Source organism: Morchella importuna (genome assembly GCF_003444635.1).
Source record: "Morchella importuna strain M04M26 chromosome Unknown Morimp01GS001, whole genome shotgun sequence".
NCBI lineage: Eukaryota > Fungi > Ascomycota > Pezizomycetes > Pezizales > Morchellaceae > Morchella > Morchella importuna.
Window position 1 is genome coordinate 1930539 of NW_025763398.1, and position 26611 is coordinate 1957149.

At 46.0% G+C, this 26611-nt stretch overlaps 8 protein-coding genes across 8 annotated transcripts; 4 read left to right on the forward strand and 4 right to left on the reverse strand.

The window, feature by feature from the left end:
• Positions 1 to 213: 213 nt before the first annotated feature.
• Positions 214 to 2698, reverse strand: LAJ45_00478 (uncharacterized protein; the record flags this gene model as incomplete). Its single annotated transcript, XM_046110079.1, has 11 exons — positions 214 to 573; positions 634 to 744; positions 816 to 1073; positions 1138 to 1447; positions 1517 to 1667; positions 1729 to 1859; positions 1915 to 1940; positions 2001 to 2077; positions 2144 to 2317; positions 2386 to 2602; positions 2666 to 2698. 11 exons carry the CDS (start codon positions 2696 to 2698, stop codon positions 214 to 216), a joined length of 1848 nt encoding a protein of 615 aa, XP_045976772.1.
• Positions 2699 to 3836: 1138 nt separating this feature from the next.
• LAJ45_00479 (uncharacterized protein) lies at positions 3837 to 4739 on the forward strand (the record flags this gene model as incomplete). Its single annotated transcript, XM_046110080.1, has 2 exons — positions 3837 to 4037; positions 4122 to 4739. 2 exons carry the CDS (start codon positions 3837 to 3839, stop codon positions 4737 to 4739), a joined length of 819 nt encoding a protein of 272 aa, XP_045976773.1.
• An 831-nt stretch (positions 4740 to 5570) lies between these two features.
• On the reverse strand, positions 5571 to 6057 carry LAJ45_00480 (uncharacterized protein; the record flags this gene model as incomplete). Its single annotated transcript, XM_046110081.1, has 2 exons — positions 5571 to 5832; positions 5897 to 6057. The coding sequence occupies 2 exons, from the start codon at positions 6055 to 6057 to the stop codon at positions 5571 to 5573; spliced, it is 423 nt and encodes a 140-aa protein (XP_045976774.1).
• Positions 6058 to 7747: 1690 nt separating this feature from the next.
• Positions 7748 to 8410, reverse strand: LAJ45_00481 (uncharacterized protein; the record flags this gene model as incomplete). The annotated part of the gene is made up of 1 exon (XM_046110082.1): positions 7748 to 8410. The coding sequence occupies one exon, from the start codon at positions 8408 to 8410 to the stop codon at positions 7748 to 7750; it is 663 nt and encodes a 220-aa protein (XP_045976775.1).
• A 215-nt stretch (positions 8411 to 8625) lies between these two features.
• LAJ45_00482 (uncharacterized protein) lies at positions 8626 to 9887 on the forward strand (the record flags this gene model as incomplete). Its single annotated transcript, XM_046110083.1, has 8 exons — positions 8626 to 8756; positions 8867 to 8868; positions 8950 to 8964; positions 9352 to 9385; positions 9482 to 9544; positions 9609 to 9701; positions 9795 to 9800; positions 9875 to 9887. 8 exons carry the CDS (start codon positions 8626 to 8628, stop codon positions 9885 to 9887), a joined length of 357 nt encoding a protein of 118 aa, XP_045976776.1.
• Positions 9888 to 9963: 76 nt separating this feature from the next.
• LAJ45_00483 (uncharacterized protein) lies at positions 9964 to 11198 on the forward strand (the record flags this gene model as incomplete). Its single annotated transcript, XM_046110084.1, has 5 exons — positions 9964 to 9966; positions 10158 to 10512; positions 10598 to 10825; positions 10958 to 10975; positions 11056 to 11198. The coding sequence occupies 5 exons, from the start codon at positions 9964 to 9966 to the stop codon at positions 11196 to 11198; spliced, it is 747 nt and encodes a 248-aa protein (XP_045976777.1).
• Positions 11199 to 12086: 888 nt separating this feature from the next.
• Positions 12087 to 13520, forward strand: LAJ45_00484 (uncharacterized protein; the record flags this gene model as incomplete). The annotated part of the gene is made up of 3 exons (XM_046110085.1): positions 12087 to 12675; positions 12749 to 13311; positions 13365 to 13520. The coding sequence occupies 3 exons, from the start codon at positions 12087 to 12089 to the stop codon at positions 13518 to 13520; spliced, it is 1308 nt and encodes a 435-aa protein (XP_045976778.1).
• A 9174-nt stretch (positions 13521 to 22694) lies between these two features.
• Positions 22695 to 25610, reverse strand: LAJ45_00485 (uncharacterized protein; the record flags this gene model as incomplete). Its single annotated transcript, XM_046110086.1, has 11 exons — positions 22695 to 23030; positions 23082 to 23150; positions 23240 to 23887; positions 23936 to 23988; positions 24046 to 24122; positions 24177 to 24260; positions 24324 to 24847; positions 24941 to 25069; positions 25125 to 25235; positions 25462 to 25473; positions 25563 to 25610. The coding sequence occupies 11 exons, from the start codon at positions 25608 to 25610 to the stop codon at positions 22695 to 22697; spliced, it is 2091 nt and encodes a 696-aa protein (XP_045976779.1).
• Between the last annotated feature and the right edge of the window lie 1001 nt (positions 25611 to 26611).

The following is a 26611-nucleotide window of genomic DNA, read 5'->3' on the forward strand; positions in this document are numbered from 1 at the left end:
CCCATGTATGTAGATCCTTTCTGGTGTGCAGGGCCGGGGATGACCGTCGGATAGGACACATTTGTATATTCAATATCAATTACCATGTGGTAGTACTAGAACTAGAAGCCTCCTACCTAAGCCTAGAAAATCAATGTTTATACCTATTAATCAAAGGCGCGAGCCATCCATGTTTGTATGTCAATAGTTTGTTCAATCATTTAAACTACATTTTCAATCCTCTTTCTCAATCTTATCATTCACTGCAGCTGGTTCTCTCGGTTCTCTCAGACGGTTCATGATCCCGTTCTTACCCTCCCCTCTCCCTCGATTATTTCCCAACCGAGCAGTAAGCTTATCGTTAAGATTACCCCTCTCAAGGTCTGCCCGGTTCAGTTGTGACCGCATTGGCCGGCCTGCGATTAGCCACTGGAAAAATCCCATCTGTTCATTTTGCCCACTTTGGCCGTAGAGGACAGTAGCCTTCAACATCACAATACCTCCAGTAACAAGGATAAATAGCGGTATTGTAAGGGCAAAATAAAGCCAAAGGCCCGGACTATTCAATTGGAATACATTCATTCCAAGTATAGACTAATTAGCTGCTGTGTTAGTCGTTTACGCAAATAAGTGGAGGCTTTCCGTAGATCTTACAGCGCCAAAGGATAGTGGGAGAAATATAAAGGTGAGCCATGTCAATCGGCCAACACTTCGTCCTTGGTCTACAGCCGCCCTACTTTCCTCAATCGAGATAATATTGAATATCTATAGGAAAAATAGTCACATTAAACATGGCCACGGAACACATCAATTCTTAAGAGTACGGGGACACCCACTAGATTATGAATATCATCACACTGCTTTCTCATCCTCTCAAACTCAATAATCTTCTCACCTAAACCATCCTCAATATCCCCAAACAAAAGCATCGCATTCTGGGGCCAGAACATTGCTTCACTGACTTGTCGATTACGGAGTGCTGATACCATCGTCTTCTGAAGACTAAGTAGTGTAAGATGTGTATCCAATATGGATTTTTGGCGATACAGGTCTTTCGTAGTCTCCAGCATGGGCATATGGAATGCCTCATCTTCCTGTACGTTGATTAGGGTTAGTTAGAGATATAATACATGACTGCGAAGGATTCGGTGCACATACCAGAGCCGCAATCTTTTGATGATGCAGAGATAGTACTCTATTCCACCTGAATGCTTCTTTGATATATCTTGCCAAAAAGTTGAATATTTCTTCGGATGGCTCTCCGCCTTCGGGAAATTCAATAGGAAATGACGATCTAGTCCGTAGGTGTGGATCATCACAAAACCTACTCATGCTCCATTGTGCCACGTTATGGAGTCGCATTTTCTTCGACATCTTTGGCTCCGTATAGAAAATAGCAACAGTCTTCCCTGTGCTTCGGTCCCTATTTATCCACACCACTGCACGTGCTATACCAAAAGCTCGGTCGCTATAACGTAGAGTTCTCAGCTAAGCTGTAGTGTTATAAGGTGGGGACAAGGCATCGACTAATTCTTACCTATCCTTTATATCTGAACCCGTAGAATTCCATTTCCAAGATAAAATCTGGTTTCTCCTCGAATTTTCAAGTTCTGTAAAGGCTTGTGTGTGAAAACGGCGCTCATCACCAATCGCGACTAGGCGAACGAAATCAAAGCAGAGAGCGAATACTATGATTAAGACAATTGTCAGCACTAAACTATAGACGATATCCCGAACTACTGGGGTTACCATTTTCAGAGGCTGGCTGGAGGTGTGCCATAAAACTATCTACGTATATCATCTCATAAAGAGATTTGACCTTAATCTCATAATGAATAAGCAGGGCCTTCATGACTTCCGCCGTCAATCCGGTTAGAGATCTACGCCAAATTGGTCAATAAAGTGTTCACTCAAAGATTTTTGTTGGTTGCTTACATCAATATAAACTTATTGTCTTTCACCTATTCTAGGTCAGTCAATTGTCTAATAAACCGCGAGAACACTGCTGACTATGATCTGACCTTTGTTGGCTTAGAACCATGAGCTTCATATAGCCATTTCCATAACCCAATGCCACTAATGTTCTGGTAAGAAGGGTCTTGATGCGTAAATTGTCAGCTTGTCATAATAGTTTTTCATCAATGGATGATCACTTATGAGTTACCTTCATTTGGCTTGGGAGAAATCCAAGCTTCGACTAATACTTCAGGTATTTCATTCTGGTTCTCCTGGAGCCATTTATTTCGTGCTTCACTCAGCTTATCAAGGATAATGAACAACACTCCAGGGAACTGTGGAGGCCTTTTATTAGCGAACCAATCATTGACAGCTGCCTTGACTGGACAAGTAGTTATTTATTAGCTTTAGATCCCAATTGGCACGTGGCTTTACATGTCTTAGACTTACACTCAGCACGATCGCTACTGCTCAGCACTACTCCCCTGGCCTTTTCCAGCTGCTCCTTTCGCTTTTGTTTCTTCTTCTCATTCCATTCCTTTCTTGATTGCCTAAAATCATCCGAACCGTCTTTTGGGGACAACGGCGGGGACAGCGGCGGGGACAGTGGCCGAAGTGCAGGATAGTCTTCAATCTGTTCTTCCCCTAGCTCTGATCGCTCCCCCAACTGTGACACGGTGTAATGATTACCGGAGTACTCTGATGCCGGATAGCTGGCTGATGCACGTACGGAAACTTGAGTTGGTACTTCTAAAGGCTCCATTGGTTTGAAAGGTTGAATTTATCGGTATTTGTTTTGAATCGTGCAAAGGGGCTTCGTGACGTGATCTTTTATATCAAGCTTTCTCGGAACTTGACCGTGCACCTACATGATACCGATCCCTGGCAAATCCCTGCTACTCAGGCAGGATTGATCCGAATCTCAACGAAACAAAATGAACAAGACGGAACGCCACCAAATTTTTAAATAGAAATAACGAGAGTTCTCTACTTACATGCATGTAGTGTGTCTTTCTCAAAGATATAACCATTATAATCGGTCAGCTTTTGAGTCTAATAGGGCGGCGCGCGCGATATTCTGCACCACTTGGAACGAGTTAATGAGGGAAAGGATAATTACATAACCTACAGACACATGTAAGCATACATGTAGCCTTACGTTAACTCCGAGTGACGCTGCATGAAGGGGGCCACGTAGATTCATGGAGTTCTTTGCACCCGCGCCTTAGCAATTACTGGAGTCTCCTCATGGAAACAATCAAATGTATACCTGGCGTGCAACCGGGAAAGCTGCCGTTGATAAACATCAATGTAGAAACAAGAATCAAGGTCTAGATATGCGGATGGTATTAAGAACCAGTAAAGAGTTCCGGGAAGCTAGACTTTCTACGCACCAAGTGCATGTGCCCCGTGTGTGCAGCTAGGCGTGTGTAGCTAGTACCGCATAGAGGTAGAGTAGGTACATGTATGCAATACGTCCATAACTTGAGTCAACCATGGACACACATGCCTCATCAATTATTCTTTTTTTTTCGGCTGCGTATCAATATATGTAGTTAATGACTAAATCAACTCTAACATCTGGTTATGCAAATACCTGGCATCATCGATTGTCGGCCTCTTGGGGAAATTGAAACATCAATCTTCTTGTCTCACATTAATTCTCTCGTCCTCATTTGCTTTGTTTCGCTTGATTCATACCTTAATTTCGTGCTTATAAGATCACTTCTCCTCCCCCCCGCAAGATGTCGTGGCAAATCCCCCTCTCTATTGGTCTCCTCTACTTATGTGTTGGAATTTTGTTTTTCAATTCGGGTATCTTCAATTATTCTGGTTATGGAGCTCTAACAGTGACAACTACCACGACTATTTCAGTGTGGAACCTTGAACCTACTCCAACCATGCTGTCAGATGGGTACATCCCTTATAAGAAGCTCTCTGTACCAAGGGCAGATAATATTGGACTAGTACCTTGGTCCGAAGATGTCTCAATTAAACGAGCGAGACAACAGCAGGGTGAGGATAGTACACCTATAGGTGCTCTTGATATCGCTCCTGGCTGCCCTTTAGGAAAGAAGTCATGCGGAAATTTAGGTCGTCCTGTATGTTTACCTAGCTCTCAAATCTTCCATATAGCAGGCTTTTGAGCTCTATCTATCGAGCTCTCCCACTAATCTGCCCATTAGGAAATTTGCTGCGACAACGAACACACATGTCTACCCACGAATAATACACTTAACGGTGTCTATTGTTGCCGCTCTCCCGACCCTATAAACTTACCCTGTGACGAAGAAAACCTCAAATGTGATTCAGGTTGGTACGAATGCCCTGCATCTGCTAATGGTGGCTGCTGTAAATACGGCCAGAGATGCGGTCTTCTACAGTGCTTCGAGGCAGGTGGGCCGACTTCTCCTGCCCTAGCCCCCACCTCAACAGCGGGATCGTTCGGCTCCATTGAAGATGATAAGAATACTCGTACTGTGGAAAGAACAACAATCCGTTACATGCCAGGTATAAATACATCAACAATGACCATAACCTCAGCTTCGACATCCTTAGAAGCAGCCACCACAACCAGATCTAGGACTTCATATACCCCAGTAATATATAATACACCGACAACAACCACATCAACAGATGATATGCCGACTAGTACTGAACTTAATGGTGCGCCAATCACATATACGGCACATGGCACAATAACTGCAAATTCTGCAGCTGGGGCAAGAGCAAAGGTTGGACGCCATTGGAGTTGGATGGTAATGTCTTGGTGGATAGTCGCAGCCTTTCTTGAGGGGGTTTAGTTTGGAAGAAGCTGAATACAGGAGATACGGATGCGCTATAACCTGATGGCTTGAGGCCTGGTATACGATTATACTTATTGCTGTGATAATTTCTTTTTATTCTCATGATAGTCATCACTCATGTAGTGATACATATCTGCACAGCTGTATTATTGTTGAATGAAAGATTCAAGAAAAATCGGAGAGATTCAACGCAAACATGTTGAGGATACATAAAGTCCGTTACTAAGTGACCCTCTTTTGTATAGTGAAAACAAGGCCCATATATATCCTTATTCATCGCCTAAATAGCACCTCATATATAGCTGGGGCTGACTTCAAACTTTAATTTACTAGGTAATGACAACAATGATAACATGTGTTAGCTAGTCTGTTTTCCTTTTGCGCTGGCGCCTTTAAGCCAATCGAATTACAAAGCCAGTCAAAGGTTCCTTTATCTTCTTGGATTAACTAATGGATGAGTCAATAAATTCCCAATTCGTCATTGTACTAATTTTGCCATGCATGGCCCAGAATGTAGTGGCGTACTAAAGTCTATAAAGCTGGCCACTACAGCTACATGTATTCTATCAGATTCATGCCCGAGTGATTTACTGTGACGTCAAGCTCTGCGATGAAGTATGTGCTAGTAGAGTAGCTAGTCGCTACATGTAAGTAAACCGACAATCTTCTCTCACAAAAAGTTTACTCCCATGGCGGACAACTAGGTAAATATATAAAAAATTAAGCAATTAAGAAGCCAATGTCATTGATAGTATAATTATCATTCCACAAAAAATAGAAGGAAAAAACGTCAACAAAAGAAATTTATCCAAAGAGATTTATCTAAAACTACGACCACCTCCATAAACGAAAGCCTTTCTTCTCCCCCGCATCGGCCGCATCCTTCTCGACAGATGCATTTTTCTGACTCTCCAAGTCGCCCGCTGCGGCGGCCGACTTGACAGTTCCTGGTCCCGCATACATCGCGTCCATCTTGTTGTAGGCCTTCATCATACTCCGGTGCCAGATTAAGATGATGATTATCATAATGAGGATTATGACAGCCCCAACCACCAATCCTACTATTGCCCCTGTATTTCTAGCAAAGGACCTGGTACAATCGCAGCATCTGTTAGAGATGGAAATTAAGGTTAATCGCAAGCACTAGTACATACCCGCCGCTTCCGCCCCCACCACCCGCGGCCGCTCGGCCACCACCTCCACCGCCGCCGCCGCCACCTCCGCCACCTCCACCTTTGGCGGAGATGAGGGTGAGGTTGAAGAGGATCAATAGAAGGGCGTTAAACACGGTGCTTGGTAAATGTCTTATTTGCATATTGAGGATGGGCCCGTGATAGGTATAGCTAGCTAGGCAAAGATCGTGAAAGAACCGAAGAGTTTCGATATGGGCCGCCGGGCGTTATTTGAAAGTAAAAGTGCAGATATATATGTATCGTGCGATGATTATAGACGGAAACTGACAGTAAGGTAGGAACCCGCTTTCCCTTTATAATTTTATCTATCCAGTACTAGTAGGAAGGAAAGATAGCGCCGTACGGGGCTCACAGTAAGATATAAGGCTATGGCTATTGGGCCGCGGGCAGTGTAGTGTAACGGGCTCGTGATCCCTGGTTACTCAGAGATTCAGAAGCAGAGTATATGGTGTTGGTACTGAGAAAGTTGGTGGGACGCCGATCAACTTTAGAGTGGGTGGCTGTGTCTGTGCCATACGAACAAGATCAGTCTTTGGAGAAGGAGTAACCTCCGTCCCTCTCGTATGCGCATATGCATCGTGTTTTGAGGAGAGCACATACTCTAGTCTGCCAACGAACATGCACACAGCTTACCTACCTATTTGACTGATCGCAGGGCTAATTACCAATCTCCCTCTTGCACTGCGAACTATGTAGGAGGTTAGTTGCTGATAACAGAGAATAAAGGCTTATTGCTTATTGGTGATGTTCTTTTCTTGCACGACGTGCCCAATCGGCCGTGGGTACCATTACCGGTTGCAGTGCCTGGACTGGGATAACCACACATAACTCATGATCATAGTAAGAAGCAAATTAAATCACTTTTCTACTGCTACTTTAATTCTCTAGGCACTCTCCCTCTATGCTTTTTCACTGAATAAAGCTTAAGTGGGTACCTACATCACATATTACATGATATTATAAAACCGGCGGGTGAACACCTAGGTACTCTACTCTAAATCTTAAAGAACGCCGATGACTCGACCTGTGCCCTGCCTATATTAACATTAGATGGCCTAGCTAAATAACTGGAAAGACCCCTTGCTACAGCCACACAAAGATACTCCGCCATCACATTGCAGCGACGTATTCAAGCATGCAGGCAGGCGCAACATTGAACAGCATCTGCCCGTGAGTTCTACTCTAGCTATATATCCGGACGTCATGAAACCCATGTTTCACTCCATCACCACTGCGATGAACTTTACACACTTCAGTCTCAAGACATCTCAAGAGAAGAGTTTATTGGCATCGAGATTCTGCCATACATATAGCATTTGTGATAGGGATCTCAGTCCATCGTGTGTGAATATTGTCACCACTGTTGGTTGGCGAATCGATGCCTGAGTGATGGACATGTGTTAACTGGCTGGGTCCAGTGAGACTCGTATATAGCATTGACCCCGCGATGCTGCTACTGTTTCGATACGTGTTGAGTGCAGAAAAAAAAATGAACTCATCATGTGTTCGGCAATTTGCATGTTGGTTGCCCTGGGTTAAAGGGAGATGCCAATGACTGGCTTGTGGTTCGTTAGTAAGTACTGATGCTGCCTTGCAATACGCTTCAGTTGTGCTAATTAGTTTTGTGCCTATAATATGTAGTAAATTACAGAAAACCCCCACGGCCAGTGCCGAAATAAGAAAACAATATTGGGCTGCAGCTGTCAGGCACAATTAGCACCTGCCTGTCTTATAACAGCCATTAATACAAGCCCCCCAATTACAACCCACGCCTCCCCCAACGCCTACCAATTTCCCAACTGGGCAAGCCAACTACTTACTCAACCTCTCTATCAGCAGCCCCTTATTCAGACTCCAATTCGCACTGTTCCCATACCGCCCTATCCTCCCATCATCTTTATCCGCCTCGCCCGCCCGCACCTCCCACACCTTCTCCCCCACCGGGCACGCAAACACCGGATCCTTCTTAAAGTGCGCCCCGACATCCCCATCCCGATAATACCGCACATCCGCCGGGTCCACATCAAACTCCGCCAACAACTCCCCCTCGCGCGGCCGGCTCTCCCACGTCGTCTCCTCATCCACCCACCCATCGTCCTCCGCAACACTCCACACGCTCCCATACCCGCGCCCCATGTCCACCGGGCCCAGCAAGAAATGGAACCGGCACCGCCGCCCCGCAAACTCCTCCGCCGGAAAGTCAAAGACCTCGTATGTGGTGGTGTCGCCGTTGAAGTGCCCGCCGCCGCCGGTGGCCGCCCCCGAGAGCGCGCGCGTCGGCTGCGAGGCCTGCACTTGGTGGTAGAGGATCGGCGCGAAGAGGCTGTGGCCGTTGGGCAGGGCGGCTGGGTATTGGTAGTATTTGAGGTTGGAGAAGTCGGTGCCGTGGCGCTTCTGGAGCTGCGGCGCGGCGGAGGCGGGGGTGGGGGTTAGGAGGGCGGCTGCTGAGACTAGTGTGAGGAGGGAGAGCTTCATTGTTGCGGTGTGGCTTGGGTTCTAGCTCTTTTTTCTTTCTTTCTTATTTGTGGTGTTTTATATAGGGGAATGCGGAAAGGACAGTATTTATGCTATGCTATGCTAATGCGAGAACGACAGTAGGTAGGGGAGACTGATTATGATGCGAGCAACTTCAGCTGTTAACGGGAACGGGGGGATGGGATGGGAACGGGGGGAACGTTGGGGGCTTTAATATGGTACTCAATGGTGCACAGGGGGCACGGTGGGCTGAGAATCGGTTCCGAGTAAGATTTGAGTGCAACCGCCTTCCGAATCAGTGGAAGATGCCAATGCTTGGGAGGGAGGGAGGCGGGGTCCCGTGCTGGTATGCTTGGTATTGGTATATAAAGAGTATCATTGGGGGGGGGGGGGGGGGGGGGGGGGGGGGGGCGCTGTTCTTCAAATTATACTGATACCACTGATAACTACATTTAGTAGTGAGCTTGAGCCACCCCCTCCCCCCCCCCCCCTGGCCCCTGGCCCCCCACACCCTACTCGCTACTGATTACAATATCTAGATAGATGTGTACCAGGTAACAACGGTTTTATCCACTCACCGTGGATAAGTAATGGTAGTAGTTAGTGCTTATCATACATATATGTATGTACCATGGCCATATATTACTTTATATCCCCCCCCCCCCCCCCCAAAGCTACATGTACCTTGAATCAGCTGAATTCTAAGCACATCGGCCGACCAATGTTTACATATTCTACTTTTTTTTCTTCTCTCCCCTACGTCATATCGATTGATTTATTGCTACCTCGCATGGCGGCGGGACGGCCCTGCAGTGCCCTATGGGGGCCATGGAATCTAAAGTGTACATCCCGCAAAGCGCCGCAATAAATAATAGGGCTGAGCTAGCGCTACATGTATCTCTGATAACGTTAGAGCATACATGTATATATCCATCATGCAGCATCACTCGCCCACTCGCTAGTTGTGCTTCTAGGGTTAGGTTAACCCCCGCCCTTTTTTTTTTTTTTTAGCTAGCTAGCACATTGTCGGTATCTGCAACTGCGCCGTTTTTTTTGTGACGTCCTAGATAGCCGCACCGAGACAATTGCAGAAACTATGACACAGCAGCTGTACCGTACCGTACTGTACATAAGGTAAATGCACTTTCAACATCCCTTATCAGCGGATGAGGCATTCTAAGCAAAACCGCCATAATAGGCCTAGGGTAGCTACGGTAATGTCAATGATGCCTTTCCAGCCGATATCCTACCAAGCGAGTACCACCCGGCCAATACAGCTACGGCCAGCAGGGTTGGTACTAAAGACCGAAGAAATTCACACGCCCTGTCGCTACTACACAGATCTCATAGATCATAGATCATAGATCATGTACATGTAGTTTAGGGTGAGGTTAGTCCAGTCCCGTTGTATCTGCCAAGGCCCTCGGACTGGAAATGACCAAACAACCGCTTTTGGAGAGCTAGCGCGCACCGCTAACTATCTCTACCCTCCCTAACGATAATACCTCAACAACAAACACAACCTCCGGGGAAGAAACAATTGCGAGAGGGGAATGGTTAGATCATCCCCCCATCCCTATACCCCGCATGGGTACTTAAAAACCCCAGCTTCTTCCCCCTGCTCCATCGATCTCTTCTTTCTCCAGATATCACACTCTGCTCCACAATCAATTCTCTATCCCATCTCAATTGGGAATAGCCCTTTTTTCATAACAGACCCTAACACTCCCTACCCACCCCAAACCAGGTAAACATGGCTCCCAAAGGTGGCGGCGGAAGAAGCAGCAGCAGCAGTAGCGGCGCCAAACCCGCGCCAGCCCCCAAACCTGCCCCCGCACCCGCACCCGCACCAGCCCCCGCGCCAGCTGCTGGCGGAGGCAGCAGTAGCAGCGGGACCGGCACCGCCATCGGTGCGGGTCTCGGCGGCGCCGCGCTCGGCGCTGCGGGCGGATACATGCTTGGCTCGCACATGAACGGCGGCAGCGGAGACGGTGCAGGGGGTGGAGGGGGTGGGAACGGGGGCGGGAACGGGAACTATACGGCGGCGGCGACGAGCCCGGAGCATCAGAAGTCGGGTGCTGTGAGGGCGCTGGGGGGTGGGGGTGCGAGGGGAGGGTTGTGGTCATTTTGGGGGTGTTGGCGGTGTGGACTGTGTGGACGGTTATGGGCGCGGTGTTTATGGATGAGGGGGGGTGGTGGAGGTTGTGAGGGGGGTGGAAGGGGAGAAGAAGGAGGTGGTGGAGGTGGAGGTGGAGGTGGAGGTGATGGGGGATATGGAGTTGCAGAGGGCCGTTTTGGAGGAGATGGTGCGTGATGGCGAGAAGAGGATTGAGGGTCGAGATGGCGAGGTTGCATGGGATACGGATAATGGCGCGGGGATGGAGTCGAAGTTGCGGTTGTTGAGAACGTATCTCGGTGAGGGATTTGAGGATGCTTTCTGGTGGTATCTGGACTGCTTTGTCTTTTCCGCGTACTTGTAGAGAGACTCTGGCAGAGGAGTATCATCATGTAATGTCTGTTGGTTAGGAATCTGTTAGCTACATGTAGCTGCTGGCGGCGTTAAAGGTACATACATATACACGATCCTGTGCATATATGCTCCCGCATATGTGCATCAAATTAGAGTCCCGCTGCTGACCTTGCAGATTGGTGTTCCAACTGCAGCTCAGGCAGGAGAGATGCTTTTTTCTTCTTTCTCTGCGATTGCTGGTTCTTCTTTGTGTTTTATGTCTGTTTTGGCTGGCAATTGCGCCGACTACGTACATGTGTTCTGGTGGATGTACTTTAGAGTATGTACCGTAGCATTTAGGTTAGCTCAAAGAGACTTGGAGCGGTCGCGCGACCAACACGTGGCTGGCAATTGTGTACCTGCATATCTCCAAACGAGGTGGGGGCGGACTGCAGAAAGAGCTGTCTGCGGGTAGAATCTAAAGTAGAGAAGGGGGTAAGTAGAGAAGGGGGTAAGTAGAGAAGGGGGGTGTGTAGAGTAGAGAAGATGTAGAGTAGGGAAGAGCAGGTGTAGGTGTTTACCTCGAGTGAAGTTGAATCTCTACTCGTCTGTCTGCCAGCGAGACAGGGGCTGGGGATTGTTGCAGGGAAGAGACTCTACTGCTGTTGCCCTCGCAACTGGACTGCCACTGTCTGCTACTTGTTGTTGTTACTGGGCAGCAAAACAGAGCTTATGCCTGTGCCTGTGCTTGTTTGTGCTTTCTTGCTTGGTGCTCAGCGTGCAGCCAACACACAGAGTAAGTAACGTTCGGAGGTAGCTCCCTGAACCTGTGTCTGGCCCGTAGAGTTGGTGGGAGATGTACATACAGCCTTCTCTTCTTCCCTTCTTCCCTTCTCTTCTTCCCTTCCCTTCCCATCCATCCTCTCTCACTCACTCACTCACCCCCCTCCCTCCCTCTACCTTCCCCCCCACCTCCCCCCTCCCCCCTCCCCTCTCCCCATTCTTGTGTTTATTCTTCGCTCCAATCTGCACGCCAAATCTCGCTTCCATTTAAACCTGCAGATCACGTCACGAATTAACGTTTTGCACATACCACACAAAAACCCTGTTTACTTTTTTAACCCCATTCCCCCCAAAGTGCTTTTTGTGAATCTGCAAGAGAATCACCCGAGGTATTAAGCTTAGTTCATCGTGTTACTTCCGCTCGCACATAGCGTAGCGATCGCCATGAGATCCACAACATCCCGCTCCCTCGCATTACAGCTCCTTCTGCTCGTACCGTCTCTCCATTTCGCCGCCGCGACCCCTGCCTACGATTGGCCCGCCGGCATTGACCCCTCGGAAAAGTACTGGCCCCCCGGAACCGGCCCGCCATCGAAGCGCTCGCTGCAGGAGGAGTACGCCGAGTTCAACTCGACGGATCGGTGCTCCGCCGTCAGGAAGGTCTCTGCAGAGAACCCTGCCGAAAAATACTACTGGGACTGGGACCATGAGGCGAGGAGTCAGCAGGGGTTCCTGGGGATAAGCAGCCTGGAGGTTCCCGAGGAGGAGGAGCCGGAGCTGGAACCGGAGCTGGAGGATGGGGAGGACCTCGAGACTCGGTCCGTTAAATACAGGGCACCGCTTAGGATGAGGAGCTTTGCGTCAGATGATGGCATCATTGGTGTGCTGTTGGGCAAGAGGCAGAATTTCGAGTGCCCGACGGGGACTTATTCTTGCACGGACATTGGTGTTCCCGGCAGCTGTTGTAGGACGTCTGAGATCTGCGAGAGGATTACAGACACTGGTATGGGTGTCGTCGGGTGCTGTCCTAGCGGTTGGTTGCCCCCTCTTATTTCAATTGGTTGCTCGGGGGAATGTGTGCTCATCCTCGATTTCCCTTTCTCTAGGCCAACAGTGCGGTGGCAGTCTTACGAGCTGTGGTGATGATATGAAAACCTGTGCCAGTAACCAGGGTGGTGGATGCTGTATCTCAGGATACTCCTGCTCTGTGAATGGATGTATCGCCGACTCCGCTGCTGGGGTGGCATCTACCTGCTCCAGCGGCTTTTATGCCTGCCCTTCAAACGTTGCCGGCGGATGCTGTCCCTCCGGCCGTCTCTGTGGGGTAACTGACTGCCCTACCCAGACTGCTACTGCGACCGCAAGTGGTGACATTTGCCCCACGGGATACTACACCTGTGCCCCGCAATACAATGGCGGGTGCTGCAGAATTGGTCGCGACTGCGGTATCACCGAGTGCCCCGAGAGAGCCCTTACAATCAGCGCAGGGGGCGCTGGAGGAGGAGCCGGAGGAGTGCTCACTATGACTACCCCAGCCAGCTGTGCATCGGGATGGCAGAGCTGCGCAAGTAGCCTTGGGGGTGGATGTTGCCCTAATGGTTACAATTGCGGCATGACCAACTGCCCGGCGGTCACTCTTGGGAGCACCGCGTTTATCATTTCTGGAAGCGTACGTTCATCACTCCCCGCGATATGACGCCTGTGACTAACATGATAATTTAGACTGTAACAACAGCACTCGTGATGCCGGCGACCGCCAAGGCCCAGCCCACTGACGGCGCATCCATCGTCATTCCAAACGACGGGAACAGAGTTCAGGACGTCAAGAAGGTCTTTGTTGTCGTTGGTGTCGTTCTTGGTGTTGCGGCTGCTGCTTAGGCGCCTCAAGCGCAGACAGATAGTCAAAAAGAGTTTCAGGGGATATTTGGAGTATAATGGGTTTTTGATTTTTCCAGCTTGACGTTTTTTCTCCCCTATCTTATGAAAGATCTTTTTTTTTCGAAAAACATCCCAGCTCTGTTTTTCTGCTCTCTCCTCCCCCTTATTTTTTCTCTTTACCTCCTGAACGCTGTTATGGTGGTGGCAAAGATGCTTTTCAATTTTCTTTTACGCTTTTTTTTGGAGGAGGCGGAATGTTTTACGATGATGATCATTGATGGAAAAAAATACAGATATTAGTGTAATGAGAGTATTGACGGCCTTGAATTTATTGAAAGGAAGAGAGGAGGAGGAGGAGGGGGCGGATGGCGGGGGCAGTATATATTTTGTGTAATTAAGCTTCCTATATCCATTTGTTTTTTTGGATTCTTGTCAGTGTGTATCGATCGAGCTTGTCTTTGTCTTCCATGTTAAGCGTTTTGACTGTTGAATTACATCCATCTATGGTGCTTTTAGTAGGGATGGGTACTTATGCAGCTCGTCAACCCATCCATCAACTTTGATTTTTGAACATGAACGGGAGGGTGTTGAATACATGCAGACATTAAGTACATGTAAGGGACCACACACCCCACACGCGTGCGCGTGCGCATGCTAGTAGAGATCCGAGTGATTTTTCCGACATCGAGTGATATCGTGTGATTAACTAAAAACTTTCCCTTCATGTGGGTTCTACAAAATACGTGCTCCTAGTGCAGGTATTTGCTTATATAATTATACAAGTAATGGACCGCCTGTAGACATGACTTATGCAATTAATGTACTGGCAAAACGCAATGTTTTGAATTAATACGTATGAGGAGATTTAGCTCTAGGGAATAAGCAGCGCTAGCGTAAGTATGTAGTTGTCCAGAGTGTACTCGCTTGTCAAATATGTATTTGCCCAACCAGCAAAACACACCAAAAATCGAGGTTTTCAACAACTTATAAAAAGTCCCATAGTTATACCAAAACTGCAACGACCGAGTATAGTATAATCTCGATAAGGAAGATTCATGCCTCAAATTCTTGGCCTAATTGAGATACTGGGAAAGGTGGAGAAGAAAGCAATAAAGGGACTTTTAAGACACCCTTCGCCTCGTTCTTTATGGATATGACCTAAAAGTGGCCTGTAGAGTCTTTCAGGTGTCTAGATAAAAGATGCATAATTTCAGGGGAGATGGGAAAGCTCTCGAGATTCTGTGTGTTTTGCTGGTTGCGCAAATACATACTTGATATGCGAGTAGACCACATGTCATGTGTCTATATATCATATACATGTGTGTGTGGGATGTCATCGACTAGCTATTACATGCAGCAGTTTTTCGTATTGTCATCTGTCCGCACTGAATTACATGCACACACATAAGGTGATTTTTGAGTTAGGAAATTAAACCGTAATTACTCTCCTAGGTGTGGTTGAATGTAATCTAACTGTTACTATTTTTTTTTCTCTCTCTTTTCTCTTGGTGGCAAATTCGGATTGCCTACAGGTTCGGGATCTGAGAATTAACGCTCTTAGTCGTTCAGACCCGCGCGCTCGCTCTTGGTAGTATAGCTCAGAGGACTACTCTACGTTCGTTGCGTTCCTCCGATCGATCCCGAACCTGCAGCTCAGGCAAGCCGAACCTACTACCAAAAAAAAAAAAAAAAATAGTACTAGCAGTACTACATAAGTAAGCATTGCCTAAATGAGCAGTCACTTAATGTGTATATATGCGGTTCGGAGGTTGGCAGACAATATGAAAACTGCTGTATATAAGTCAAATTAATGGCTTTCGGTTTATGTAGCTTATAGCTGACTGGACTATGGAGTCAGTGAAATCTACAGTACTGGCGGGTTTCAGAATACTGTATACTAGCCATGCAATGGATCATATATAAGGAATTTGGCTAACCCCCCCCCCCCCCCCATATACGGTTCAATTGCGTTCGAGCGGGTTTGGCTTCTGTTGCAGTGTGGTCCATGAGCAGTGGTCAATGATACAAAAAGCAGGTTATCCTTGCACCAAGTGTAGTAAAATTGAAGATATATGCTTCATCTCACGGAGTAATACTGTGAGAAGTGATTAATTGTTTAACTGAGTATTAGGAATCTCCTTTTTTGGTTCTTTTATACAGGCCTCTAGAGCCTAGCTCAAAGCAACAAACCGAGCTCGAGCATTAGAGAAAATAGTTCAAGCCGGCTCAAGCTCGCTGGAAGGTGAGGCTCGTGGACCACACTATTCTCTTGTCCTTGATTCTCAGACTCGTAAGACGTACGAGGTTTGATATAAAGTTAATGCGGCCGGTATTAATGGCGTATATCTTCGAAGCGAAAACGAAACCTTTGGGAATCAGTATGCGCTCAGATATATCTATAGACCACCGTAGAGGAGGAAGGGGGAGTCTAGTATCTTATATACCGGCCTTTATTCCGATTGATTGTGAGCTCCTGATCACCTCGAATAATCGAAACAACACGCATAAAACCTTCAAACAATATCAAACAATACCAAAGAAAAAAAGAAAAAAGAAAAAAAGAAAAAAGAAAAAAAGAAAAAAAGAAAAAAAATTGATACTTCGGTATTGGCCATTGAAGAAAAAGAAATAGATATATACCATCTTAATGCAAGCTTTTGTTGACCCCCTTCCCCCCGGGCTCCCCTTTTTTGGGTAGTAATTAATATATGAATGTGCCTTGTATCTCTTTTATAGCGTTAATATGCCGGTGAGCCGAATTGCCACGCAGGATTTTGTAATTTATATATCTTCAAAGCCTCAGATTTGATCCCCTCCAGAACATCCACGGCATGTCTTCCAATAACTCTGTTCATGACTACTATAATAGTTAGATTGGCCTTTATACACTTATATAACTCCTAATGTACCGGAAACATGAATTCATAGTTACAAACACATATATATGGCCCCCTAGACTCGAAGCCGGAATTTAATAGCCTATTCGATCTAGCAATGTTGCCGAGTGATAGTGTATGATGTAACACAGAAATAGTGTGATTTCAACGTGGCCTTACGTCGGAAGAGGCGTTTGAAACCTTAGATTTTGAAAGCTCGAGGCGTGCGGAGTTGTTTTCTGGTGCTTGGGGCCCATCTCATGTCTGGGTGTTGGGGTCTCGGGGTGGGACCGGGTGGCTGGCACGAATCGGACTTCGGTGCGCAGGCCGGCGTTAATTAACTGTTGGGGCCTTATGTTTGTGGGTGGATATAGCTAGATATTAAGATGTTCTGTATGTAAATTAGCTAAACTAATGCAGCATTCTCTACGATGACCAATCCTTGGCAAGCCCAAGGTATGCTCGGGCAGAATTGTTCGAGCTGGCCCCGTCTTATGACTATGCCGGCCGGAGGTTCAGTCTCACCGTCGCCGGCCCCGAGCTAAAACTACATGTAATGAGCTGGCTTGCACCACGGGGAATATTTACTATTTACGTCGGACATCTATCTACATTGCATCACAGAAAGTCTCACGCCTGACCGAGTCCCAGTGTCACAACATGTGCATGTAGTACTAACATAACACCTAAAAGGATGTAGATTAATTACTCTTCTAGGTAATATATTCCTGATAGGGTTCATTAGGCAATCCGACCGAAAGCTTAATTCGAGATTTGTACCCAATGAGGTAGCCCGGGTTCCCTATTCAGGTAATCAGTTTGACTTTGTTTTTATTTCCGGGTCCAAGTCTAGGCCTAATATTAAGAAAATAGCTGTGGTGTTTGGCCCGGCTAAAGTTTGATTCCGTAAACCCTATATTGAAAGACTACTTAGGAAATCCGGGTTGCCTAAACAGGCATTTGGGTTTTCGAATTATAATTTTAGGTACATTATAACTACTTAAGGGGGTAAAAGATTGACCACACAAAGGGTTTATGGAGTATGTACTTCGAATAAATTATTTGCATAGCAGAACTGCACCATTCTGTACAAATAGTCCTTGACTTTATCGCTCACTGGTTCTTAATTATCCTGGTAGATGAGTACTTGCTGCAACTATAGGTATAAGAGTACTAGTATATTTCCCAATGCCTGTAACCCATACAGAAGTAGATACATGTACATACTACATGTACTAATAGACCAGTTCCTTAATACCCGTCTCCATGCGCTATAAAGTGCCTACATACTGTACATATATGTTTTAATAAGTAATCGAGACTGCTAATGTAAGCGAGTGATTTCAAATGATCTAAGAGTGAGGAGGTCGTGGATCCAAATTCAGAGGCCACAAGCTGCAACCAGAGATTTCAGAGCGGATAACGTTTTAGACCGGGTACCGTGTCAGACCTAGAAGAGTGTCAATCCCACACAAATTTGTATGGGGATTCCCACCGCCAAAGCTATCTCTACCACCTCTTGAGATATTTACTACCAGATTTTTAAGAAATGAATTTCATTTGAAAACACATGAATCTGAATAATTTCCGGATTAACTATCCTCTATTACGGTGGTTGTAGAGTCTTCGTTTTTCGAAGGCTTTATGTTTAGTTTTAGTGCCGTTGCCATGCGACACACTTCTAGGTCTGACACAATACTGGGTCAAAAACGTTAATCACTATCTAAAATGGTGATATATATAGATATATCTATAATACGAATACGATGAATTATATATAGGGCCCCGCGGATACGGTTTAAAGTGCTATAAAAAGCCAGGAGGCCGGTACGGTTGAGCAGCTCGTGCTTGCAAGCGAGCAACCTCGCGCCAGCTTAATCTCGAGTTCCTTCGGAACAATAAGGTTTCCCGGGTAGCTTACCCGTATGCGTAGAAACTTCCTTCGTTAGGATAGGCACGTATTATATGTGACCTACATAGCTGGAGATTTTTGAAAAGAGAAATGTAAGCATTTCTATTGACGACAACAATGGCTTCGATGGGCACCTAGGAGGAGACCATGACACTATTATTATTTTGGGCTGATATTCGCATACACAAAGTTAAATCTCTATACACTTCTAGATATAAAACCCTTATATTTTTACCGTCATACATTTCAGAGCGACCTCCAAGTTTTAAGAACACGAAAGATCACTCGGTACATCTCCTACCAAATATTATGTAATGGAAATCGCTGAGACATGTCAATTATATTAACCCCATTATTTAATCTGTTCTAGTTAAATAAAGAGTACGTAGGCTTCTTTCATTATTACCACCACAACATCTGCACATGCGAAAGAAAAAAAAAATGACAGGAGTGATCTACAGCCCTCATGCCACAAACCTTCTGTTACCCCGTTACCCGCATTCATTAAATAGCCTCCAGCTCCGGAGTACTGATCCATATTGGATTCCGTTCAATTTTCTATCACCTATGTGTACGCGTAAGAACGTAGATCTATTTTCCATCCCCGGTACGTTTGCCGGGAGCCAGAGATAGTATCACGAAATAAACAATCAAAAGTTTGGATAATCTTTTATCTTTGTCAGGATATAACGGCAGCGGACGATTAGACTAGTGCCAGAAATCTGGATTGGCTCTCGAAGTATACCCCCGATCGAGCTGGAGCTAGAGTACAATATAAAGCTTTATATTGCTTTGATTTACTCAAGCCGATCGACGAGCATGAGCACGAGGTCAAATATCAGATTATGAGAGGTAAAAATGAAAGGTTGGTCACACAGCACGCTGATTGAGTAGGCTGAACTGCAGCTGTGTAAGTGGACGTAGGCCAATATGGGACATGATATGGACTTCAGTCGTGAACGGATGGGCTGAATATACATACAGTACCGTAATTATCCGAGTGCTTTGTTTCCCCGCATAGAGTTTGTTGAGAAGGTTCGTTTTGCCAACACACAGACATGATCGAGTCCCCATCCCATCCATATGGCCACCCGCCCATCACGCTATTGACAGTAACTGGACTAGTAAGAACCTATAAGCTTTAAATTAAATATCGAAAAGCCTCTGTCACAAGTTGTGGCCAGACAGTTGAGGGATCTAACATTAGGGTGCCCTGTTCCGGGGGGGCTTTTTCAGCTATAACCAGGTTACGGTAATTCATCTCTTTTTATTTCTTTTTACAAGCCACGATTTGTGATCGAATTTATGTAGTGCAGCTTTGCAGGTGCATCCTGTATAACTGGATGATTTATTAGCTAATCGTATCATTTTGACGTCCGCATCCCTTCATCCCCCCTTAAGTGCCAACGCATTCATATCGACCTCGGCCTTCTTTATCCCCGGTCGAAATATCACATGCACTGTAGGTAAAGGCTCGGTAGTTCATTCTTGTCTAATGTTATGTGGAAATTTTCTACAAAGAGTATCCCTTAAGAATACCTGAGTTGAACTTTCAACAAGACTCCGGGGATGAGCCGTATGTATGTATGTATGTATGTGTTATGTGAAAGCGGGTATCTTTAAAAATGAGAGACGGGCTCGTCTTTCTACATGCTGCCCACAAAGCTTGACTAGATACTCGGGCGAGAAGCATATGTGCTAATCTTATTAGAGTTTGCATAAACCACAAAAATGCTTAACCACAGTACAGCATATACATCCAAAGAAGCAAGAATATATGTACATATAGTTAAGGCATCCTGGCTGTTCTCAGAATAAACAATTGGATGTTTGAGACGCGAATGTACGTCCATTTGCCGGATTATATACCGAGCTTGTATCTGTGCTTGATATCACTAGATCATGTTCAGGGGCCTGAGACGATAAGCAAAGGTTTCAAAAGCACGCGGGTCTTCTTGGCGGAAGAAGGTTATGTGGTCTTAGCGCCTTTATTTGCTTAGTGCTATACTTTGGGTCCGGAGCTTTCCCTTGTCCCGGGGCTTGCATGTAAATAGGAGGTTTAAGAGGTTGAAAAAAGGTCACTTGCTTATTCGTGATATGTACTGATATTAATTAACATAAGTAATCAAAATCGGAGAATGTAACAGTTTGTTAATTCAACTTTAATTCCCCGAGGCACATTGAACTACTTTCTTCAAACACCCCTGATACTAGCCATTAATTTCGAAATTTCTCCGGGGCATGTACATAGAGCAGTTGTACTATCCAGAGATAGCCTATGGTCCGGAAAACTAAAGAACATGCCGGTTTATCAATTTCTACAAGAGCAGAAAGAAAAGAGAAAGCTTCCGGATCCAAGTACCAGGAAAGATGTCCGAAACACCTAAGTTTGGCACCTCAATTTCACGGACCACGTTCCAGAATCTCCAAATAAACTAGGCAGCTTTACACGGGAAAGGATGTTGTCATAGCGAGTATATATCTCAGATTTTCAACGGTCATAGTGAATCCCCAGGTCCTGTCTCTCTCTGGTTTTTGTCTTATATGTCACTGTCACCTTGAAGTATCTAACCAACGGTGCACTGACTGGTAGGATGCACGACGAGACGCGTGCACCAACGGTTCTCCCTTCTAGGTAGAGTAAAATTTGTGAAATCAATGGCCGGAGCGCCTACGGCAATTATGATTGAGGTTGACGCTGAAATGTCTCCCCTGCCTTTAGACCTATCTTTGGTGACCTTTATCGAATGATACTTGCATGATGATGGTATGGAGACGATGCTGCACAGAATAGAGTAGGTTAGTCAGTCAAGTTTAAGGCTTTCATGTAGCAACTTTATGGCCAATTCACAGACTTCCGTGGAGAACCTACCCGACGTACTTACACACTGGTGTATATCTACTAGCCCAGTCTACCGCAAGCCTCCACCTAAAGAGTAATGCTTGCAGCAGCAGCATATGTATGTACTTACCAGCTCGGACATGAAGAGCTTGAAATTATTGATATTATCGACATCTTGGGCATGTTGGAGTCGATTATAACCAATCACAGAAGCGGGGAACATCAACTCGTGCTTCCGGCAAATCGGAGCCGGGCCTGAAGTTTACTTTGCGCTACTCCACACAAAATGGTACCTAAAGAGGCATGTTTTGCGCTGCTGCGCGCGCCTTCTAAAGGTTGCGGCAAATATGCCAGAACTAGCCAGATTTGACACCAGAAGTTTAGTGGAACTGCAATCAAAATCTGTGCGCGTAATGAAGGTGCTTGAATTTTAGTGCGTAGATTGACACGATGTTGCGCAGTGATAACCTCATGTACGTCCAATATTGATATTAGTACTTACTTGCAGCCCCCAGCGCCATTAATGATAAAGCCACTATACTATGATTTTAACGGCTCTTTTATGTACATCAGACTTACCGTTCGAGTTAGAAGGGGTATCATGATGCAAGAGCAAGTCAAAATCATGATCACTCAAACTCTAGCAGCTACTCACCTCCCTTATAACCTATAAGAAAACAACTCATTAACCCATAACCCACAATAATACTCGGGGCAGGTAAGAAGAACCTGAAAATGACTTTTGATGGTAACAACCTCTGATTCGCGGCTGGCGAAAAGCTACACCAAATTGAGCACCTGCTTGCAGCTTGCATTTTCAGGTTCTTATTGCCTGCCCCGGGTACCTACCTTCGAAGAAGATGTGCAACTATATTTTGAGGGTACAAAACTGCATGTACTGTACTGTAGTTCTTCGGAGGTTGAGGGACGAGGTTCCTGATTGGCCATCCGGTTAAATAGTACAGACAACACGCTGCAAATATCGTACCATTTTAATAACTACTCCGGGGATGGTTAGTAGCAATCGATCGCACCATACTGTATCTTTTCAATTCGATCTCATGTAGCTTTTCGGCTGAGCTAGCTGCAGCTGTTGTAGGGTGCATGGGATCCAAACAGAAGGTTGAGATGCAGTCAGAAGGACCAAATCTGTATGACAGAGCACACACCAAATCATACATAGCCTTACTGCGGATAGTACGTCACAATTATAAAATTTTTTTTTTGATACCAGGTCTTGATGCTCCGGTCTTCTAAGTGGTTAACTGGCCTTTCTGGCTCTAGCGCTGACCAAGATTTTTTGTTGCTTCCACTACCGCAAAATCTCAGGAATAACGAATCGAACTGGACTGGAATATTGTGCTTCGGATTGGTCAAATGCTTGTTGAGCCTCAATCCGACAGACCTAAAGCGTAACTTTTGGTCGTCTTGACCAATGGGTAAGTGGTATTCCAGCCCAGTTCGATTCGTTATTCCTGAGATTCTGCGGTAGGAGATTTGATCTTTATACAGATACAGCCTATAGCTACATGTAGGTATTCCATTTACTTCACCGCCAAAACAGCAACCGTCAAATCCGGCAAATCAAACGCGAACTTCCCATCTGCGCCCTTAATAACATCCTTTTCCGTCCATATACTTGTCTCATTCTTTGGGCTATTCTCGGAGAATGGAGAAGGTGCACTTAAAGTTGTAAGTTTACCCTTGATAACGTTGTCATCAGGGACTTCGAAAGTTACAGTGGTTGTAGTACCGTTGTAGTTGGCAATTTTGAGGTAGTATCCACCATCATCGGTACTGGATGCAGACCAGTACAGTGGTCCAAATTTGACATCTGAGGTGACCGGAAGTACGGTAGTTCCGTGATGGGTTGAGAAGAGCTAGAAAGTGTTACAATAATATCTTTATACTATAACTGTAGAGATACATACTTTTTGGAGGTAATAGCTGATTGAAAGCGCAGTCTCCTCTGGGTCGGCTGTGAAGGATATCAAGTCAGGCTGAAAATCAGAAAACTGTCAGTTACCAATACCTTTTTGAACCTGAGGTATGGGTATGGCTGATTAGTTGAAATGTTAAGGGAACTTACGCTCCACTGGTAACTGTTCAAGTTCTGTAATATAGGCGCATACGCCGCCGCTCTGACCAAATCCGCATTCCTCTCCATCCCAATTGCAAACACTGCCTCTGATATCATCCCTATCAACGTCGTATATGGGGACCTCCACGCCCCACCCCATTCCGGGCCCCCGCCGCCTGGTTTATTAGGTTGAATATATGCGTACTCTCCCACAAATACCGGATGACTTCTATTCCAATTATCGAACATACCAAAAAGCGACACAAAGTCATCCGGTCTTGTATATCTATGATAATCTAACCATGCACCATCTGGTATAGGGTCGATTTTAGGGGTGGAGCCAATGATCGTCATGTGCGGGTATGCAACTTTGATGGCGTCGCGGAACATTGGAAAGCGGTAGGCGCTGTATGATGCGCCCCCGCCGACATCATCCTCATTGCCAACTTCGACATAGTTGATCACCCAGGGTTTAGGGTGACCGAGTTGGGCACGGAGGGAACCGTAGGGAGTATCGATGGAGCCCATGAGAAATTCAAGCTCGTTGAGGACGTCTTGGATGTAAAATTCTAGCTCTTCTTGGGGGATTGTAGGTCCTGAGAGGTAATAGCCAGCCCAGACGTCAAGTATTGGTTCCAGATTCATATCATCGCACCACTGCCTAGGATTTAGCTATGTTCTTAGGCCTTTTAGTTCGTGACATACTTCCATATATTCAACTAATCCTAGGCCATCTGTGTTTTCATAACCCCATGTACCTTGGTTCGTTGAGTAAATTGTTCGGCAAGGCTTAATTAAAAGGAATTCATGATTACCTGGACGACCAGGGCGGTCTATTAATGGACCAATTGTTTCATTCCATTTCCAGTGGTATGGAGGTTCGTCTCCCTCACTTAAAGGAGGGTCAGCAAAATACAGTTTACAGCCGGGATCGTTGGGCACTTGCAGATTATTTCCACCTGGGAATCTCAGAAAAGTTGGTTTGAACTTCTCCAAGTTCTCCGCCAAGTCCTTCCTTAACCCATTCTTCCTTTAATACAATTCTCTATTAGCGTCTCCCATAACTTCTATCATTTAGTAGCTGGTTACACACCTTCCATGGTATGTTGGTGGGAACAGACTAATCATACTAAACCACAGCCCCTCCTCCGAGCCCTTGGCGTTGAATGTGATCTGCAATGTATTGTTCACGTTCGGTGCGGCTTCTGGGTGAAGCACAAACTCATGTTTGGTCCATACATCCGGTTTCGACGCGGACCTGACCTTCTTCTGTGCATATACCTTGCTCGTAAGGTTCGACTTGAGTGAAACTATGAATGCCCCGTTATATTGTCCCTTGACGTAGAAACTTCCGGTGTATTCTTGATCTTTCACATTGATTCCCCAGAATCCTTCATTGAGAAAACCCACTTGGGTAGCGTCTGATGAGATTGGGGTGACCTTCATTACATTTTTCAGCGCGGGGGAGAGCGGGTTGGTGGTATCAATGGATATGACGGCATCGCCGACAGCGCGATAGGCAGCAAGGGTTGGATTTGTGGTATTACCAGAGCCTTGGAAGGCACGGTTGCGGATTAGTTCTGCGTAGAGACCACCGTCGCCGGAGTGATTGATATCCTGTTGCTACTATTAGCTGACTGTATAGGTACTACTACACCTTGGCAGATGAGATAGCACTATGTAGTCTTTGGCCGGGCTACTTCTACACACCTCAAACATCAGGCCATACATGATTGGACTCGTTTTATTTCCATACTCGCTCGAAACTACGAGGTTTACCGCAAGAGTAGTTGCACATAATTTCAAAAAGGTGAGGATTGTGGGCCCCGAGAATTGATACTGCATCTTTAGAGTTTAGGTCCGAAGTGAGCCCTCAATTGGCAAAGTTACTTACACAGTTATATATATGGGACTCTGACTTGTATTTATAATTCTGAAAGCAGTACTTAATTAAACGGGTTAATTTGGTCCGTCGAGTAGTATTCTCACGAGTTGTGTCCTTTGACTACCATTCAAGGATCATGATATTATCCGTGGTAGAGGATCCGGAGCGTCACTTAATCACCCATCGTATTTCGTGTAGGTACTTCATAGTTATAGGTAACTCTCTAGCCGTTGAACCATATAGCCAAAATAAGGTTCCTTGCTTCCCCACAGTTTGCGGGGAAAGCCATTGAATTTAGATGTGTTTCTCTGCGGGTACCTCATCACCTGGCTAGCTATAGACAGACCAAGCTTCCAGACTAATTCTGTAGTTAGCCTACATAAAAGTAGGGGTTTACCCGAGTCAGTAGGGTAAGGGAATAACTGAAATCTCCAAGAGATATCAGACCTTTTGTTGATCAAATGCATCTAAGTGATGAAGTTTTTGGTATGCCATATTCCTGAAGCCATTTGGCTAAATGGCCCCAGGGCGGGGAGATCCGAGGCTTTGCCCAGGAACTGGTTAAGCCTAAGCGACAGAGCCTTAATTACCCCGCAAAAGCAATAAGCTTCCTGTTCCCGGGGCATCTCAGCGATCCAGCCACAACCAAGTTGCGTCGTCGCAGAACGGCATATCCCGTTCGGATCGAAGAGATGGAGACCGAGTAGTGGCGTGAGGCCCGGTATTTTCCTGCACACTGAAGTCTTAGAGCACATAAAATACATGTATACTGGTCGAGCTCTGCTGCGATATGTATCCCGATATCCTAGGATTTTATAAGGCAAAACCCTCGGCCGGGATCGACATGTCTTCTCAGGCAAGAGGAGTGCGGTAGTATCGAGATAATAGGTTCTCCACACCCAAGCACTGATACCGGTCCCGAAACGACGAGCGAGAGGTTAAATGTCAGCAAGCCCGGCCCCGAATGTTACGTATCTACATACATTCTATCCGAGGAGTGAGCAAACTTACATACCTATTAGTTGTGAGATACACAAGGATTTATGACGGGAATGGAATAAAAAAGAAACGAAAAAGGAGGCGCCGGTGACCGTTTATGGAGTTCCCGAGACGTATCTGGTTTTCGGGAAGAAAAAAGTATACGTAGGTATTGCCATCTCCGGCATTGTTGGGTGGTTGGATTGTAGAGCTTCCTAGTACTACATATACGTACATACAGGTACATCATGTCGAGTCTCCACCACAGCTAGCCGTAGTTCTCTGCATGTAGGTGAACCATGGCTTCTGGCATTCTTAGACATCTGGATCGAAAACATCGTAAATAGATAAAAGCGATACGGCCTAGTGGAGCGTTTTGGATGGTTTGTAGTGGTTGTCATGTACAGATCAGGCCACTCTGATACACGAGTGACCTGTGATGACTCTGACTCTAGCTATGGGACAATATGTAGGAGCTCCATCAACGTCGTCGTCTATCAGATCAGGTAATATAATCG